We start from the raw sequence: 21,003 nt of genomic DNA, 5'->3' as shown, positions 1-21,003 counted from the left end.
CATACATCTATCAACCCTGACCCAACCCTCAAACCTTAAACAGGTGCTCCGGTGATTTAGGTACTGCACTTCGGCAAAGTTGGGTTACTTTCTAGAGCCAGATTTTAATAAAATGAATAGTCAAAACTGAAGAAACAGAGGAGGCTGCGATATCCTGACTTTTAGTGTGGGTCATGATTTAAGAACACTGGGTCCTACAATTCCCATAGTGCAACTCAACATCTTTTGATAGACCTACCCTGACTGTTAAAGGCACTCCTTACTCCTTACCGCCAGTTAGTAATGCAGGTTGTCTGTGAAATATTTTAAGTCTTAAGCCTAACTGAACATAACTTGATGACATCATCGGGATTATGTGGACACATGATTATTTTGGGCAATGTGGGTTGGACAGATTGGGGAGTAACACTTATATACCTATAAGATGGCAAATGGGATGTTGTAGCCCGTCGATACGTTCAAAGAATCAGACTTGCAATTTCCTGAACGAATATGTAGGTTACAGTGTGTTTTAGAGAGGAAAGGTTGACCCCAAGTCAATGCTCAGGGACAGCGTTACCACAGTGATGCAAGATACGAAGTATATCATGGAATCATGGTGGGAAGAAAGATATAGAGAGAATGGAATTAGTATTTAGCAGAAGGCTTCCAATATGATCACTGTGCTTTATGAGTCTATCCCAGAGTCCATGAGGATCTTAGGGAAATCTATGTATTTTGTGTTGTATGTTTTCAGAAATGGCAATAGAATATGAATGAATGTCTTCATACATGATCGATTGACATTGTTCACCCACAGGAGTTTAAGTTCTTAATCCACACAACAAGAATTACATTTTGTTAGAGAGGGCTTTGGTCACGCACAGTTGACCCTCAAACACTGAACCAAACCAAACTTTGCCAAAGCAGATGGAGTTGTGCTTTACTGACCGGCCTATACAGCTGTGGCAGACAGGGTTAGCCAAACAAAGGTCGTACAGCTCAACTCAGTTTTGCATGGCTAAACAGGATGACTGTGTCGGACTGAAAGTTTAGGCCCTCCTATTTGACCTTTTGTGATAGAAAAATGAAATTCTTCTTCTTTGTTTTTATTTCATCCTTGCAGTAAGGAATATGAGATAGTATACATGTCCGTAGCATTTCTAAACTCGTGTGAACATGATTCTATAAATGGTTTTGTGAGATGTTGACATGACTGTTGTGGAAGGTATTGATGGGAGGTGTGCGTGTGTGTATATGCGTGTGAACCCGGACATGTGGATGACACCAGTAACAGGGAGGCATGCCGACACAACATAATCCAACAGATTCTTAATGTACAGTATTTTTGAAATATTTTCCTATACTGTATCTTACAGTTTTGTGGAATCATGAGCACATGATGATAATCAACATATCTCCTTCCCTCCTGTGACGACCTGTGAGTCGTAAGCTAAAGAGAGTTTCACGCACATGTGTTTTTCTGCAATAACTGCTGATGTTACGCTTCTACAACTGAAAGGGACATTCCCCCCTACTGGTTACACTTTATTTAATGTCCTTCAAATGCATGCAGTTCTTCCACTCAGAGTGTACAGAAATGACCTGTAAAGATGACTGAGAGAAATATAGAGAGAGATTATAATATGAAATCAAAGTAGTGAGTATTTGGATGCAAATACAAATCTGTATTCTTCAATGTGAATAGGATCATGTCTGGCATGCATTGTTAAATAAAAAATTAAATAGATTGGTACCTCGTGTCTCGCATGTTTTGACTTCACCGGGATCTTTATTAACCAATCAATGACATAACGATTGACTCTTATTGTGTGTGTGACTGAGAATTGTAAGTAATGTCATGTCAGTTTTAGTAGTAGTGCTACAACTACTGACTCTTCACTATTGATTATTTTCTTGATAAATCAATTAGTTGTTTGGTCTATAAAATGTCAGAAAATTGTGAAAAATGACATTGATGGCGCCCTCAAATGTCTTGTTTTGTCAACAACATAAAGATATTCAGTTTACTGTGAGAGGAGTAAAGAAACCGCAAAATATTCACATTTAAGAAGCTGGAATCAGAGAATTTGGACTTTTTTTCTTGAAAACTGTCTCAAACCGATGAATTGATTATCAAAATAGCTGCTGATTAATTTAATAGTTTATAACTAATCGATTAATCATTGCAGTTCCATTTAGGACTTTAAGATTCATAGTGTTGTTTATAGCTTGTTGGACTAAACTTTTGTGAGCTTCAAACTAGGCTCAAGAGCCCAGCTGTACTGCCGTTAAGGCAGGATGTCAGCCCCCCCTTGCTGCTGGTGAGATGAGGGGGACAGGTGCTGCTTGGTGGACTGTCATTTTTTAAAACTTGACCCACTGCCATGAGGCACAAACACAGCCTTGACTTTTTCCTGAGAAGAGAGAAATATTGTGTGATGTGTTGTAAAATGTACAATTTGTATAATTTATTTCAAGACAATTGCCACGTTTTCTGCCATTTGGAAACACTTTTACACACATCACTTCTTCATGGTACAGCTCTGGTCCTTGACTCTGGCTGGCTGTGTGGGTTTTAAAGTATGTGCATTGGTGTGCTAAATTAAAAAACAGCTCACAACCTGAAAAACACCACTTCAACAAGTCTGCATTCATGTGTGTGTGTCTTTGCAAAAACTTCTTTAAGAACACTAACCTGCATTACAGGTGGTACTGGGGTGATTAATGTTTCCTTTGTAAAGCACACAATGTTCTAAATGTTCACTTTCTTTGTTGATACTATTCCATTAAGGTCAATTTTGAGGTCATAGTTTTTATAATGTTGTTTGAAGTGACTGATATGGCTGCATTTAATAGTAAGTTGTTCCTGTTAGGACAGTGGTAACAAAATCTTTTGGCACCACTACATATGGCCACAAAAATCACCCCCACACCTCTTTTACTCTCTTCAAAACTGACTAGCTTCACGTTTTCTGTGTTTTATTGAATTGCACCTATAGTCCATAATATTAAAACGCAGAAAGTGCTGTATAACAAGTAGGCTACTTTTACTATTCCCCCCTCCCCCCCCCCCACTGCATGCATTAAGTGTACTACTGTTAGACTAGGCCTAATAATTCGTTTACATGTATCCTAAATGCAGCATTTTAATGTTTTAGCTGCTGGGGCTAATTTCAACTACTTAGCTCGTTTCCTCTGTAACAATGCATTATATTACATGAGCTGATTATTTACAGTGTGTATCTGTAAGGACGCCTGTCAGCGCACTCCGCACGTGGAAAGGAACATTCTGTACTGAGATTACGCACGTGCCCCCTCCACCCCCTCTCTGATGCAGCACGCGCAGGCGCCCGCAAACTAAAACAGCTTCATCTCTGACACAATCACCATTTCATGTAAACATAACAACATGACCCAGATGCGCCGTGCACTCTTGAACTTTTGCGCTGTTGTGAGAAGACAAGCGAAGGGCAGCAGCGGCAGAAGCAGAAGCACCTCCTCTTATGAAGAAATGTTTACAGCTCTGCTGAAGGAGGAGCTGGAGGGCGGCTGCAGGCTGTACCCGTCCGGCCAAGGAACTGTTTTTCAGCCAAATATTTCCTGGAAACGTGGCTGTTCTGCCACCGAATCGAGCAAGGTGGAGGCGGGGTTCCAGTACGGGACGATCCGGGAAAAAAGGGCGAGAAGTTCCTGCAGTGTTTTCGCCGTGCACGGCATCTGTTGTCTCAAACAGGGACTTTGTGTTATCACCCCTGCTTTTCTTGAACCTTTCCTCTTGTGCATTTTATCACTCATATCGTGTGAGCACTATAATTTAAGGGATCACGATAAATCTGCTATTAGACAGTGAGTCACTGCTGCAGCCAGTGCAGACAGGATAAGATGTGTATTATTGCATTTTTTTCTGAAGGGGCGTGACACTCTTTGCCTGTGGTGAAATGCTGCTACATTGTGACATTCTTACGGTTTAAAATGTATAGAGTAGTCTCACAGCCACATACTCGTGATGTATCTTTGAGGAAAGCACAGTTGCATCTGACTTTGGGCTGTGTGCAACAAAAGTGCAGTGTCATTACTTTGACTGACTGAGCCACTTCATTCTCATGTAAACAGCCCCAGGAAGAGCATGTATCCTAATAATGTCTACACAGAGGCACCATTGCTCAATTGCAGCTCCCACAAAGCAAAGTGGGATTTTCTAGGAACTTTACCCATGAAAAACCACCCAGGGCACTGGAAGACCCCCCCATCTCTGGCTGAGGGTGTCATTACACTCTCAAGTAAACTGACTGCATAGCCTCTCTTGCAGAGTGTTTATATAGGCTTATATATAAATATAAGCTCTTGAATGTCCATGTATTGTTAGACGCAAGATTAGTAGATCCACTTAACACCTCTAGACCGCACTATAAAACCCTGAGAGGGAGAGTGCAGAAGTCCACTCCGAATGGAAGTGTTGAGGCACAGACGAAATGTTTCCATGTAGTTTTAATGTGTGTACATGTCTCATATCTTTCTCGTGTGGAGATAGCAACAACACACAAAACTGACACTGACAGCATAAAATTTCATCTGCACGGAGGTGTTTGAGGTCTGCCCTAATTTAGGATCAGACCATGGTTTTGAAACTAGGACACAAAGTGGGAGCTGGCTGCAGCTAATGCATTATGGGTCGGTTGGATTCTATGAAAACAAACATATGTCTCTCTTGTCCTGACAGATTTATGGATCATCCCCTAAATCCTGATGTGTCCGCTATGCTTGGATGCCACTGCAGCTGCTAGTTGGTGCTGATGCATAATCTGTCAGAAACCGTACTATCGTCAGGCTTTACCACTCAGTTTCTTTTTCCAAATGGACAACTACTCAGTTAGGCCCTATTTTCACAATACAGTATGGTAATCTAACCCGTAAACCCGGAAATGCTATGATGCCAAAAAATAAGGATTTACATAAACGTAAACAATTGCTGCCTAAAGTACAAAAAGCATAGGCCATATAAACGGACTGGACTAAAGAACAGATGCATTATTGTACAACTCTGCCCTTAACCTGAACTGATTGCATGGTTTGACCTTCACTGATTCATACGCTGCAAGCGGTACTTCAAGCAAAACCAACCTCGGACTGCAGACTCTGTGGTCAGTATGGCCTGTGATCTGATGCAGTGCATCTAATTTCTGCTCTTTGGCAATTCTAAAGTCTATTGTTGTTTTTCTCCGTTGTTCTCGCCCACAGTCAGTGTCCAAATGGTGATCTTGCTTATGGTGGATTTAAAATAAATGTAAATCCATTCATTCCTCCTCTAGCAAGCTTCTTTAAAAATATGGCAGTAAAAACACACACATTAAAATATAATCATCATAATATAAACAGGCTTCCGCAAGAAACGGGTTTCTTCAGAATGAGGCAACAGTTTGGTTCCTAGGCTATAGGGCGTGACGAGTTAGTGTACCCCGGTTGAGATGCTGCATTGGAGTGCTTTTCCAAGACATGTCGTAAATATGTGTTGTGCATGGCAGGTAATAGCTAAATGGACCAGTCAAGCCGCAGACAAGAAACATACAGCCCACTATGCTTTGAGTTGCTATGTGAGAATGAATAGCTGTATAGCCTATAGCGCGCATAAATATATATATCCTGTATATGCGTGCTATATGCGACTGCAGGCTGTATATTTTCCATTCGTACGGATGCAACATTGCCCACATTCCCTAGTCACCTTAAGTTCCCGAAGGTAGCATCAATGTGGGCTTGCTCTCTTCCACCAATACCTGCCTCTGATTGGCCCAGTGTTCCATCACTCACAAGTTCCAAAAACGAGTCACGTTTCCTCCCAGCCAATCACAGCCCCGTTTTCTAATGACGCCGCGGGATTCCGCGAAATTGTTTCTTGGAGTTGGGAGATGTGTCGCTCTCAGTGAAATAGGACAGTTGACGCATGTGTGGGAGCGCACAGAAAGGCGGAATAAACGCAGACACAATAGCTCGGTCGGTTAAACGCTGTCTTATTAATAAGGCAGTTAGAAAAAAAGGGATTTATAGGGAGAAGCATAGAGGAAGCGCTGGGAACGATTGTAAATCCTGTCTGTCCTGTGGGGGTGTTTATTTATCCCTGCAACCTCAACAGGAAAACGCAGCATTTGCGGAATAGCCACATCGAAGACGACACGTGTGGATGGTTAACCGCATGTTTCCTGGCAGGACTGCGGTCTGATTTCTTTATTGTATCCATTTTGTCGGATTGTTTTTGAATATATACAGCTACCCTAGATACACTGCTTTCTTTTCCCCATCCGGATCTGCTGTAGTGATGTCGGAGGTCGACGTCTCCGCAGACTGTCTCCCCAGCCGACCACCGGGTCGGACAGAGGACATGTTGAAAGAGAACCAGGAGAACAGGACTTTGCTGATGGTGGCAATGATTTTACTGGACTTGAACAAATGTAACCCTAACGCTATCAGCGCCGGAGGCAGCGACGCCGGCGCGCAGGGAAAGGTAGAGCTGGGGAGTTGCCGGTTGAACGCCGGGGACAGCCGGGACTCAGTGGCTCCCAAACAGTCCCGGAACAAGAGGGCGGAGGCGGCGGCGAGACAAGAGTTTCCTGAGAAAAGACATTGCTGTCCCTTTACTGGCTGTGGAAAGATGTACGGCAAGTCATCCCACCTCAAAGCCCACCTAAGGGTCCATACCGGTAAGTGGAGGTTCTGCTGGAGGCGTGGGCGACAATAAGCCAACGAAACTAATGGGTTCGATTCTGTTGACGACAGCAAAACCGCTCTGGGCCTCTTCTGCCATCATTTTGTTTTTGTTTTTTAATGCCCCATTACTGTTAAAACCCTGTCGGTTCTGAGGATGTCTGGTGGGCACATGTGTATATGAGTGACATGTCAGTCTGTCTACATTTTAGAATGGCTGTAACAGAAAATAGTACCCCAAAAATGAAGAGGTCGTTATATGTTTAATATTTAAGAACATGATAGGCACGTTTCGTGTTCTAGACTAGACCTACAGTCCACGTTCCGTCTGTGTGGTGACAGGGGTTAAGTGAGAGACCACATGTTCCTGCAAATAAATAACAGATTATAGGAAAGGCGGTCCTGTGAATTTGCCCCTGCTGGGGGTCTGACTGTGACTGACCGGCCCATAGCGGAACAGATACTGACTGAGCGGGGGGAGGGGGGCGTATTTTAATGTGCTGTTGACGCGCACCCACACCGATCTGGGAACACCGCGTGCCACTGCCCATATGTGTGGTGAGTGTTCAGGTGTGATTAATAATTCATGGATTATTTGGATATCTGATCGTATCCAAATGATGCCTCGAATGCTTGTTGTTAGTGTTATTAACCTCGGGTTATCTTCCAAGAGATGAATCTGTTTTTGTGTTTACATGCATCAGGGCTTTGTAATAACACGAGGCTAACAGTAGCCTAAATACCGAAAGCTTAGCATCTGATTCACATGCAGGTCACTGCGACACTGTTTGTCCCCACACGTTCTTGTCCGTGTCCGAAGGTAACCCTCCCTGCACCACCATTTCCTCATACGTCACCGCCCCCTCTACTCCCCTCACATCGGGTTGTAAACAAGGGCAGACACGTGGTTCACTCGAGCACGTGGAGGAGGATGAAGTAGCCATAGTTGTTTTTTTCTTCTTTTCTTTTTTTTTTCATTCACTGGGCTCTTATCGTGACTTACCATTTTAAGTCAATGTGTTCTGTAATAGTTCCTAGAAATGCTGTTTAAGCAGGCCCTCCCAAAAGTTTGATTTGCTATAGGAGAATAAAAAAAACCCAACCCATGCAGTCTTTTTGTGAAGTCTGTACTTTGTCCTCTTCTCACTTGATCAATTTTGTGTCTGTGTGTTTTTAATGAAAACGTGAACACAGATTAGAGTAAAGTTTATAGATGAGGTGTTGCACTGATAAAGATTAACCCTAATGTTCTGTGTGTGTTGTTGTTGACAGTGCTTTTACACAGCTCTTTACACATTTGTATTTCTGTTACCTGAAAAGTTCATAAGTCTAACAAATTTGACCACCCAAAGGTCTATTTGACCTCAAACCCAAGTAAAATCACTATGGAGGATAACATGCAGTACATTTCTTGTCTGTGAATGAATTTTCAGCAAACAAAAGCAAAACGGTTATTCATATATAGCACAGATAGCATATTAAACATTTCTTCATAATAAAAATGTTTGTATTTTGTCTCCTTTATCCTCAAATAATAAGAAAGAGAAGTCAATATGAACTAACACAGGGGTTGGGGTTGGAGTTTATACACTTCTAAATGCAGTCAAAGGAAAGTCCTTGAAAGTGCACTAATACAAAACTTGTTTCCTCAGGTGAGCGCCCCTTCGAGTGTACCTGGCCAAACTGCGGCAAGAAGTTCTCCCGATCAGACGAGCTGACGCGTCACTACCGCACGCACACCGGCGAGAAGCGCTTCAACTGTCCAATGTGCGACAAGTGCTTCATGAGGAGCGACCACCTGACTAAACACGCCCGGCGACACGCAGGCTTCCATCCCAGCATGCTCGAGGGCTCCAGTGCGGCCAAGAGACGCCGCTGCTCTGTGTCCGTGTGTTCCTCTGACTCTGGAGACCAAAGCCCTACTGGGATGTGAGACACACCCACATACTGTACATATAGGCTATGGATAAAAGTACATGCGGTAGATAGAGAAGCAGACACAAACACAAACACACCTGCATGTGTGATGTGTGCACCTTTACACACCTCAACCAGCCAGACCACTATTTTAAGCTTTTCTGTCTATGCATGTAACGTTGTGCAACAGAGCAAAGAGAAACATACGCTTGAACCTGACTGTAATCAAACTAGAACGTCCTCCTCTTATTCCCTGAGATGATTGTTATTTATTAAGGGTTTTTCAGGGTGGTTCTAGTAGCTTTGCTATTTGTGAGGAGTTTTACTTTGCTGTGATTTTCTTTCCTTCCCTGGAAAAATCTGCAATCCTAGAGGCATTCATGTACATTTAGTTTTCATGAACACTACATGCGTTCACTTTGCATCACAGTTTTCATTTGTGGGTGACGACAAGAATAAGAAAACAAATTATGACTGAGATATTGTGGGTTAAGACATTTTGGGAATAGTCGGCAGTAAATATTACTGTTGCACACATGCACTATACTAGTACAGTTACTCTCCTGTCCAGGACAAGGCAAATGTACAGTATAGCAGTATTATCATGTAAATAGATTAAACAGACTACCTTTTAAGATGGGTGATATACTCAGTATGATGTAGTTGAGTATTATTATAGAGTAATAAGACAAAGATATAGATTCATATGTATATATATATATATATATATATATATATAATATAGAGAATTGCAGAGCTTGGGTATTTTATTTCATATATTTGGCCATAGACATAGACTCAGTAAATCAGGTACACTGTGAGCTAGGTTTAGGCAGCACGTTTCCTGTGTTGAAACACAAATGTTGTCACATCATGATGAATGTTTTGATGCAATTATTTGCTAATTCATCATGAGATACTATATATATATATGTTTCAACATACTGTTGCTTTTTCAGGCTCTTGAATTGTATCAATAGTGCAGGAAAACATAACAGGGTAAAGGTAACAGGTAAGGAAAGTAGACTTTACTTTTTCACCTGGCTGTTAAAACACTTTTTAGTGTTAAGACCATAATGATTCATGTTTAGTTAAAGATTGTAAACAAGGATGTGTGTGCCTTTCAAGGGTTTTGTAGCAAAGAGTAATTTCTACATTTTCAACCTTGAAGAAATACTACCTGTATGAACATCATCAGATTCTTTATGTTGATATTCAATAATACTTAGAATATCAATGACTGTCTCTTATGCCAACAGTGCCAGTTGCTGTACATTGAAACTTTTGTTTACTCTGTATCTGGAATGCATTTTATCAGGGAATAATGCCATGCATGGTCATTTTAGTCAATATTCCACCCTGTGGTGGTGACATGGAAGCACAACATTTCTCACTACAGAAAGTCATAAAACCCCTTTTTTATTTTCTGTCCTAGCATTTTGAGGCGCGCTCTGTTTATTACTTTGTTTGTGAATCAGTGAATTACATCATGTAGCATGTTCTGATGTATTTGTTTGGTACAATGTATTTTTTAATTGTCTGGTAATCTTTTGTACTATTGCTAATGGGATTAGAGGTCTCATTTGTCCACTACAGGAGCCAGAAACATTGTTGATGTCATTAGTTTAATTTTTATACTTGCCACATAATGCATTAACATGTCCAGATAAGATGTAAAGTTATGTGTAGTTAGGCTCAGAGGACATAAACTACTTACATTTGTAAAGTTAAATATTTTTCTTTTCTGGCATTATGACAACTGTGATTAGATGTCGGTGCCTTTCAGGTTGAAGCCCTTACTTCTGATGCTACTGTACTGTAATCTGGGACTGTCAACGCAGACCCCATGTTATCACAATATGCATAGCTGTGTAATAATTACTGCTCAAAAGTTTTAACATTAAAATTATTTTTCTTTCTAAACATTTGCTCCTCATTTCTGTGCCACATCACACAACCATATCAGACACTATTTCACAAGTTTTATAAATGAAGAAGTACTTTTTTTTTTTTTTAATGCTGTAGTGTAATAGTGTAAAGAAGGTGTAACAACAAAAACAGAAAGATTGAACAGGGAGTGCTCCATTAGCTTTGTGTTTATTATTGTTTTTATACACCGCACATAACAATAACATTGTTAAATACTGTAATGGAAGTGTTTACAATACAAGAAAATCATTTTTTAAAAAAAAGGAAAACCAAAGAAAGAAAAACAATTATCACCCGTGTGTAAATGTAAAAAAAAAGAAGCATAAATTCATAGACAGCAAATGCTCTTCAAATAAACTAAATTATCAAAACGGCAATAAACACACACATCTTTTAAACTTTTCTGTACTTAAGGCATACTCTAACTGCAAATAATCAGCTGATTTAGGGGATGGGGAGAGTCGTAAATTAAGGATATTAGTGTTCCAAGTCAACAATCCTTGATGTTGCAATTACAAAACAATTGCCAACCTATTAGTCAAAAGAGACAAATAGATGCCATCTCACTCTTTATGTTGTCATTGTATGTCTGTATGCATGCATGCGTGTGTGTGTGTGTCTGTGTGTAAAAGATGACAAAGGGTTTCTTGTGTTTGAATCTGTGTGCTCCCTTGATGATCTGTAGGGTGGAAACAGAACTGGGAAGAAGGGAGTGTCCAGTGATCATCAGGTTCTGTGACACTAAGAGAAGGTATAATAAAGGGGTACACAAAAGAGTGTGTTGAAAAAATCTGTCTAAAGGCACCCCACCATCCCTTTGGCCTTGATAATATGTGAATCATGTGAGTATCATGTGTTAGAGGGTCGGTGTAACATAATGTAATCTTCCCTTTTGACACAGTTCATTTCAGATAAGACACTGTCACTGCGAAGCAGGAAAGAGTACACGGATATGGCCCCAAAAAATGAAATACAAAATGTGCAAATTCAAAACAATAACAAGTCAAGCTAGAGCCACAACAGTAGCATGTGATTGCACAATAGAAATGCAAAATCATATGTGCAACAGGCTACTTATTACTTTCCATTCAATAATTCAGTCCAGTGCTTTTCATGCAGTTTGTTCCTCAGCCATTCATGTTCATTCATTCATTCCTAAACTCTATACTGACACATCTCAAGCCAGTAGGGCAACAAAAGCAAAAGTGTTGAAGGTGATGTGAATGAGTGCAACGACCTGGCCTGTGCTACAGTGCTACAACCCTGTACAGTACAACGAATACAGTACCAGATATCCTCTATTTGGGTTACCAAGTCCGCAGTCCGTGCTTCTAAAACATCTTCATGTCAACACATACAATCATACCAATCCCTCCGGTTTAAAAAAAAGTAAGCATTTAAACAAAAACAAACTAGAAAAATGCAACCAGAATTCGGTAAGCAGAACAGTTGAGTCAGCAGATATGATAATGTTTCTTATTCTTCAGGGAAATGGAAGTCACTTTACAGCATCAACTGACCTTTTGTTTTCTGTCTACCAATATCAGTGTGTTATATGTTACATCATGTTCACCAGGAGAAGGGCTCTCAAACACAAGTGTACGTCCTACCATAGGAGGAAACCACCACTTTACTCATATTTTAAATACATATTGAATATCTTCATATGTGTTCCTTCTCCTAGATTTTAAACCAAACCTTCTATATGTTAATTTGATTATTTCTCATTGTCATTATCATCATAGCACTTAACTGTCATTACAATACTCTACCAATGCTTCACTGTCGCCACTCTGGTGGCGAAGTAAACTCACAGCAGATGAAGATTGGGGGGTTATACTGTGTGGAAAGGAGAAAAGGCAGTAGGTCTGAGGGGCGGGGTTACTGTATTTGACAGGTGGTGGAGGAGGTTGCCTGGCAGCACATGCAGGTAGGGTTGACTGATTTGGGCGGGATCAGATCCAGGTCCTCATCATCTGGGATCTCGTCTAGGCGGTAACCATCTTTCAAAAGCTGGATGTTCAGATCCTGATTGATTTGCTGGAGAAGGGGAGGAAAGACAGAGGAGGTTGATGGGTTGGAGCAGTGTATCTCAAACTCAGGGCCGAGGACTAGAACCGGGCTACAAAGCATTTGCTACTGGGCCACAAGGAAAAGATGTGATTCTGCAAAAAAAAATCTGAACTTTATATGCTATTTCACTTCCTGTTACTCCCAGAACAATTGATTATAAACTAAAGTAGGTCATCAGTATGTGAGGTATGGAAGCCCTAAGCAGCCATCGATTCAAACATTTTTTTACTCTTTCCCGTGATAACAAGATAATTAGCTCATGATCTTGAGATAACGAATGTTGTTTTCCCGTGATAACAGGATAATGTTCTTGTGATCTCAAGATAACAAAACAGTAGTTTAACACAGTGGTTTAATGGTAATTTCACAATATATATTAGTGTCACTGGTTAGCTCAGTTGGTAAAGCACAAGACTTATTCTCTTGGAGTTGGGGGTTTAATCCTCTCAAGAGACTGCCTTTTTTTTTTCATAATCCTAAGTTCTTATGAAGAGATGGCGATTGGTCCACATCCATCAACCTATGGACTTTTCATTTCCCCATCATTCCCAGGCAGAGGAAATTCCTGTGCTTCTCATTCAGGGGAATCCATTTAAGGTTATACATTTCCTGACGGCTTTCCTGAAATAGCCATTGGGAAATGTGTGATTGGATTCCCCTGAATCTCTTCATAACAACTTTTTTGAAGAGGATAATAAAAAGACACAAAAGAAGAAAAAAATCAGTTATTGAGAGCAGGAGTCAAAACTGCAATCCTTGGATTGCAAGTCCTGCACTCTACCAGCTAAACTAACCAGCCACGCTGTAAAGCACTCTGAAATTATCATAAAGAAACACACTAGCCGACCCCTGTATTCAGCTATGGTTTGTTATTTGAGATCACAAGAAAATTCACAGGAATACAGAGTAAAATAAATATTTGAATGGATGGCCGCTTAGGACTTCCATAGTGAGGTAATCAGTCCATCATTACTTACTCAATCTGCATTCTTCTACCAGGCTTGAACCCAACAAGTGCAGACATGTTGTAGCTTTGGGCTGGTTTTGGGTCGAGGTTTGCTTATTTACAAAGGAAATTTATTAAGAACTGTATCTGTGGTGATCATCTGCTTCCATGTCTGTCATGCCATGCAAGATACACAATGTCCAGTGGAAAGAGCTAAAGAAACAAGTGTGTGTTTCAAACAGCTTACCGTTTTATTTATTTATTTTATTTTAATTTTTAATACTTCTTCATTTTTTTTTTAACACAAACACACACGCTTTGAGTACTTTATGGGGTTGATTGTTCTTATGCTGTATGTATGATGCTTTGGCAATATTGTTGTTACACATTCATGCCAATAAAGCTAATTTGAATTGAATTGAAACATAGTGTAGCTAACGGGTTGAATTAGCCTAGTGGGATAGCAGTCACTAATGAATGAAAGCAAAAATAAACACTTCAGGTATTGGTTTAAATTCGCTAGCACTAGTTGGGTTTAATTGGGTCGAGTCTCAATTTTAAGCTAGAACACAAAAACATTATGAAACTATTTGATAGAGCTTGAAGATAGTTTGACATTTTAGGGAATATGCTTACTTGCTTGCTTGCAGAGAGTTAGATGAGAAGATCAATACAACTTTCAAATCTAAGCCATAAATATGAAGCTAAAGCCAGCAGCTGGTTAGCTCAGAACAAAGACTGGAAACAAGGAAACAGCTAGTCTGACTCTGTACAAATGTAACAAAATCTCTAAAACTCACTAGTTAATGTTATATATTAAAAACAAATGACATTTTGCCATTTTATTGGGGGTTTTGTACCAACAAACCTGTCTGTCCTCTGACTTTATCAGCTATATATCTTACAAATCTTAATTTTTCTGAGCTCATGACTTAGACTGGGTATAATTTACAATGGTAACCATGGCAAACTGAGTTAAGGCACTTTCACAGATGGCTGTGAGTTTTGTCATGAACATGATGACTACTGTCCTGGTGTGATTTTGTTTTTGCAAAACAATGCCTTTGTTTCCATGCAAAACAGAAACATTCTCTTTATCAAAATCTCAGCATTTACCTTTTATGTGTGAACTGCCTAGTCTTCTGTATTACCTGTATACTTTACTGAATTGCAACAACAACCACAATTCACTACTCTGATAAAGCTACAGTACAATTATACGGTAGCCATGGTTTATTGCTTGCTCACAATTTGCTGTTAATTGCTAGCAGAAAGAAAGAAGAGATAATGGCTAAACCGGGTTACCACATTTACTGCATATTAGCTAATTATTTCTGACAACGTGGTGGACAGCCTGGACTTGTTAGAGACAGAAAATGGATGTAGAGGGTGGGAATGAGGATTCCTCGGGGAATAAATATGATGACGTGTCTGTGATTTACACTTATATAGGCAGCAGTGTTGAAAACAGGATTTTCAGGAGCAGACACCCGGAGATGACATTTCATTTGCGTCCGGCTTTGTGTCTCATACACATTTGTGTGCAGGTGCGTCTGCAATGTAATCATGCACTTGTAGCGAGCGCACACGCCTACGGAATTAACATTTATGAGCAGGATGGATATAAATGGGTTTGCCTCAAGATTGGCTTATAAAGACCTAACTCTTGGCCTCTTTACAATCATGGAAAATGGAGGGAAGAAGACGAGGGAGTGAGTGAATGAGATGAAGGGGCAGATATTTGCTCCATCACGTATCTCACCTCAGCAGAGGAGTATCCCGACGATGAGTATCTAGACATGTCAAAATCATCATCACTGAAACAAAAAAACAACAACAAAAAAGAATGTTAGCTTATTATTTGTGTTTTTGGGATGTTAATGTGGAAAGAATTGTATCGATGTGTGTGTCTGCGTTCACCTGTCTGTGTCTAGGGCCACCAAGGGCTTCTCATCTGGGCTCTGGTCTAAAGAGGAATAGCCTTTGTTGGGCACTACCAACCTGGTAGGAAAGGACGGAGGAGAAATTATCAGAGCAGCAAAAAAGGGTGCTACAGAATATGACAGGAAGAGGTGGAGGAGGGAAAATGGATTCACAAACAGGAGGAGGTGAGTAAGAACATGACTGGCAGAGATGTTGAAAGAAAAGGAAGGCGGTCCTGGAGGCAACATCAGAGCTGAACTACAGTAACAACAGAAGCATGAAAGAGGTCTCATTTCTAACTCTAAAGTCTTACAAACCCTAAATCAATAAAACTGTTCTCTCACCAGCCCCACTGACAGATAAAGATAACGGACATGAGAATAAATTCCATCTGGTCAAGCCCCTGATAACATGCTTGTGATCTTACTCATAAAATCTACACACAGTACAAGTAATAAGTTATCTCACGGTTATAATGAATGTGAAACAAATGCTGTGAAAACAGCCTTGATTTTAAGTTGTATTGTTCTTTGGCTTTTGCATGCAGTTTCTCAAATTACATCATTATTTACTCTACAGTGCTTATGTACAGTTAATTTTTGTGGTCTACTGTCAGTAGCTAATCCAAACCATGCAATACTACACCAGAATCAAAACTTAAATTGAGTTCATCACTAAAACAAAAGATATTCTAATTGCTGTAATCTATCAGTAGGACACCAGCAACTAACAGAGGAAGGAAGTCTCAATGTCGTTTTCTCTCCACAGAGACCACAGCGTTCACCTCTTACCGTGTTCTGGCCATGACGTTGTTCTTCTTGGGCTGCTGGTTGACTGGACTTCCTACAGTGTTGCCGTTTTTCAATGAGCCCTTCCTAGCCAGCTCTCTCTGTTTCTCTGCACAAGAAACACATACACACACACACGCACACACTCAAAACGCGATGGATTAAGGTTGAACTAATGTTAGTATTGTCTACAGATTGACAAGATATCATCAGTTAAATGTTCCAATTTGCTTGGTGTATGATTCCTAAATTAACCAGGGAACTTTTTGTAATTAGCTGACATACATAAGTTCTCAACCTTCTATTGCATGTAATTTTGTCACAATGGTTTGAAAACAAAACTGCAAACTCCTCGAGTTGTCCAACTGACTAAAAAAAGGTCCCCAGATTTGAGAAGAAAATCTGTATAATTTAAACACACACTCATCAGGAAGAGTGATGACTAGGCAAGGTCATTGGGTTGAATTTGAGGTAATACTACTAATAGTACTATTAGAAACTATAGGCTTTGTGGCACAGTACAAGATGTGATCAAGGCAGATCAGTTTCTGATCACTGGAGGGATTTTTCTCCGTGATCAGAAACTGATCACTGCTGTTGGGACTGAGTAGGTTCTTTAATTTATGTATACAATACAACACAAAATGCCAAAAGCACGAGACAATACATTTAGAAACAACAGACTCCTCATGTGATATCAAATGCTGCCGTGTCCCATTTTCTCCTTTGATTCTCATCACTGATCAGATAACAAATTAATAAACTAATACTATTAGTCTAGTTTGAGCTAGTGATGTACTAATACATTAGTGACATTAGAAAATGTATCTAATTTATGTTGTGACACCAGTTAATGATATTGCATTTTTAATCCAGAAAAGGTTTTAAAAGGCCAACAAATGTAGATTTAAGCCTTTTGCATCAAAGTGACCAGTTTAACAATCATGCACAATAAAAGTAATATGCACAAATTGTATTCTATCGACAGGGTTTTTTATAACAGTGTTTATATGTCATAAAAAGACTCTGAACAACCAGTGAGATTAAACAGAATGATATGAATCACAACTGTAGCCGTCATTGTGGTCACATATGTAGAGTAAAATGAACTTCTACAGTGGCTGACACTTTACTGCACATGTGGATGCTAGAGTTATACTTTTAAAAGGACCTTTTTCATACATTTCTGTCACTGAATAGTAAAATCCTTGAATATTCTTAGTTCTTAAAGGCTTTGGCTAAGAAAGTGTTACAGTAGGAGTAAAAAAAAAATAAAGAGACGCTGCTGCTCACCACTGGACTCTGTCCAAGGTGCTGAAGTGAGCCTTTAAGGAGTATAGCTTTTCTTAAACACATGAGAATCTTTTTCACCATGGTATCCAAAAGCCAAACAATAAAATGGATTAAAGCTATTGATTAATGAGATGATAAAACAACTTTTATCAATTCATAGTTTAATATACCAAATCTATGCTAGTTCCAGCATCTAAAAACTGAGGATTTATTGTTTTTCTCTGCTATGTATGGGTCTTAACTGAATACTTCTTGGAACTTGTGACTGCCAGTTTTCAACATTTTGTGTCACATTATAGATTAAATGATCAGTGGATTCATCGAGAAAAATTGACAGATTCATTGATAAATACTGTTTGTTGCATCCTTAAAACAGATTGTTTTTCTTTTAAATTGTTTACCAGCATAGCAACATATCACCACATTCTTGGTTTGCCTTCTGATAGGACAGCTCTCTGAAAATGTATCCTCACTATTTAGTATACAGATTCTTCTGATTCCTCTGTCTTGCCTACAGATAATGTCACACACTGCACATAAAGATTAATTTTAACAGGACAGGAAATACATTACTGTGCTGATTCCAACAGGCAGACACTTGGCCTACAAATACTATAGCTCTTACTCACCTATTTTCATCTGCAGGGGTGAAGGCTTGTAGTTAATAGTGACAGGTTCCCCCTCTCTGGTATCTGAGTCCGCCTCTGAGGCTGTGGACGAGGCCGGGTCCTGGAGACAAACGGGAAGACGGCATGGAGAGAAAGATGAGCAGAAATGTGCATTACTGAGGTACTGATGAATAATTAATGTACTTTTTGTAATGCATAATAGACCTTACTATGCCCAGACAAAGTGAATAAAACATAAATAGATAAAATACGTGAGGAACAGTTTCTCTCTATCTAATGAGTGCCAGTGTGTGAAACATTATACAACAGCTTGTTTCTTCTGTATTTATATCTACATACACATACTACAGCTGATAGAAACAGTGAATCAAAATAACAATTACAGTCTCTCCTTTGAGCAAATGTTAAGTGGATGCACATTTTTAGCTTAAAGTGATTTGTGCAGGTTGCTCTGGGCTCCTTTGGAGGACTCCTGGATCCCAGTTTGGGAAACCTTCCTACAAATTCACATCTTATATCCACAGGGTAAACATAAGGAGAAAAACGACCTGATCAAGCAGTGGCCACATGAAGAACAGGGATGGGGACGCCTGGAGACAGCAGGTCAGACAGCTATGGGTCTAGTCTCGCTCTCCAGCGGCCCCGTTCGTGGGCAGCAGAGGCCGCCCTCCAGGCTGCAGTAACCCAGGGCCCCGCTACAGGCCACGGAGCGCACCGCCAAATCATTTACACTGATTTTTTAAAATCATAGATAGGTTTAATGGCACATACAAGCACCTATTTGCGACTAAAGACCGCTCAATTATCACGTTAAGGCAACGTAAGTGGTGTCGAAGACGGAACAACTTGCTGCATGGATGCTGAGGATGTAGCAGCAATGCTGGGATGGGATGCTTGTTTTCGCCAGACATGACGGATGCTGCTCACTACGCAGCAGACCGGACGCTGCTTGTATCACACAACAATAACCCCAGTCTAAGAGCTAATCAATTACCCTCTGACATGTTACACTGTCATTTTAACATTACACTGTAGTGGAAAAAACTTGCTGAAAATGCTCTATTGATACATCAGCCAATATTACGCATGGTGATGGCAGGTGATGGACCTGTCGGGATCCTAAGGCATAACATTATGAATGGCAGGCCTCAGAATAATAATAACAGTTTGAAATAGAAAATAAGACCAAACACTGACTGATTATCCCCAACAGATAACAGCCTATAAATGTGACTTACCAGCGGCTGCATCTCAGCCTGCATCTCCGCCTCCTGCACGGCACTCGGCACTTGAAATCTATCTATTTCTTCCATCATTTTGGCAGCGCGCCTCTTTCCTCCCTTCTCCTATAAACTAATTGTTGGTAATTGGTCGTTTCGACAAGTTATCGCCGAGATTGTGAGCGATCTCAAATTTGTAACAATCTCTGTAGTTCTCCGGTCGCGAGCTTCATCCCAGCAGGCAGTGTGTCGAGGGTGGTGTGACCAGTTGGGTGACGGTGACTCCACCACCCACTTCCGGGTAGGGTATCCCAAGCTAGGGTCCGGGGGCCAGAAGGGGCCTTTTGTAGAGCAGCAAGGCGGTGCCCTGCAAAGCGAGTAATAGATTTATGTCAGTGTAATTTCATTTCAAGATGTGACGTGAGGGAATCACCATAATATCAATCTGATATAATTATGTGAGGCAAGTTTTGTTTCTCTTTTTGTTTTTTTTCTTTCACTTATGCACCTCTGGAGTAACATATGAGTTTCAAATCAAATTTCAGTAGGCTATTTGAATGAAGCTAGAGGATTGACCATCTATGCAGTCTCTACTTTGGCACTCTTTGCATGAAATGCAGTGTTTAATGTTTAACTCTAGTTGAAAGCTTGCAGATCAGTGCAAACTCAAGACATTCCTTTATTACAAAAATACTAGAAAGACCAGAGGCACACCATTTAACAACCCATCATTCAGAAAGTCAATTAAGAATTGTCTTCGCCCAGGAATTTTAATTAAAACGGAATAAATTAATCAGTCAAACAAACAGCATGGAACCAATTAATTGTTGCACTAGATCAGGGACAAAACACACGTCTAAAAAATGTCTCTGTAAAACAGCAGTAATAGTTGTTACAGTATATTCTTAAGGTTGAATATATTTGGTTTCCTCCTAAACAATTAGGATCACTTAGTTTATATGACTTTAATCAACCACAGTCACCAATCAAGGAACTGCAGTAGCTTTCTGCCTCATGGCAACACTAGCATCCTGTTTGCTATCAACAATGGTGAAAAGTAACTAAGTACATTTAGTCAAGTACATTTTGAACAACTAAGTACAATTTCAAGGTACCACTTTACTTGAGAATAATTTACACTTCTACTTCACTATATTTCAGAAAGACATTTTACTTTTTAATCTTTTAAATCGCATTTATCTGAGATTTATAATTTCAAACTTCACATAAACCCATCAGCTAATAAAATATGATGTATTGTTATACATTAAACCACCCAACAAGCAAGTCAGAAGGTTACCACCTTAGAATGCTTCCTCCGTGTTCAGCAACAATACAACGATATGTAATAATATACCTCACTGGTCAGTGTGCATTATGACCAGTTTTACTGATATTTACTGTGTTTTCACATTATTTTATTTTACTTATGTCGAGTCTCACTCTTCTTCCAACACTGGCTATGAACAAGGTACAATACTCTTGCTTGGACATGTGGATGAGTTTAAAAAACAGTTGTAATTGAGACCTTCAAATGATCCACCTTCATACAAATGACAGGGAATTGGAACAATAACAGGAACACCTCACAACATGCAGCAATA

At 40.0% G+C, this 21,003-nt stretch overlaps 2 protein-coding genes across 2 annotated transcripts; one reads left to right on the top strand and one right to left on the bottom strand.

Moving 5' to 3' along the window:
- The first annotated feature begins 4,296 nt into the window (after nucleotides 1–4,296).
- On the top strand, nucleotides 4,297–10,521 carry klf9 (Kruppel-like factor 9). Its single transcript, XM_046035745.1, has 2 exons — nucleotides 4,297–6,677; nucleotides 8,334–10,521. Exons 1-2 carry the CDS (start codon nucleotides 6,296–6,298, stop codon nucleotides 8,612–8,614), a joined length of 663 nt encoding a protein of 220 aa, XP_045891701.1. The 5' UTR covers nucleotides 4,297–6,295; the 3' UTR covers nucleotides 8,615–10,521.
- A 325-nt stretch (nucleotides 10,522–10,846) lies between these two features.
- fam219ab (family with sequence similarity 219 member Ab) lies at nucleotides 10,847–19,549 on the bottom strand. The gene is made up of 6 exons (XM_046035442.1): nucleotides 19,418–19,549; nucleotides 18,180–18,279; nucleotides 16,261–16,366; nucleotides 15,467–15,547; nucleotides 15,309–15,363; nucleotides 10,847–12,567 (listed from the first exon to the last, which is right to left on the bottom strand). The coding sequence occupies exons 1-6, from the start codon at nucleotides 19,493–19,495 to the stop codon at nucleotides 12,409–12,411; spliced, it is 579 nt and encodes a 192-aa protein (XP_045891398.1). The 5' UTR covers nucleotides 19,496–19,549; the 3' UTR covers nucleotides 10,847–12,408.
- Nucleotides 19,550–21,003: the final 1,454 nt, after the last annotated feature.

The sequence above is a fragment of the Micropterus dolomieu genome, linkage group LG21 (genome assembly GCF_021292245.1).
Source record: "Micropterus dolomieu isolate WLL.071019.BEF.003 ecotype Adirondacks linkage group LG21, ASM2129224v1, whole genome shotgun sequence".
In the NCBI taxonomy this organism is placed as follows: domain Eukaryota; kingdom Metazoa; phylum Chordata; class Actinopteri; order Centrarchiformes; family Centrarchidae; genus Micropterus; species Micropterus dolomieu.
Note: the sequence above shows the minus strand (reverse complement) of the source record. Positions and strands in the feature narration are given on the sequence as shown.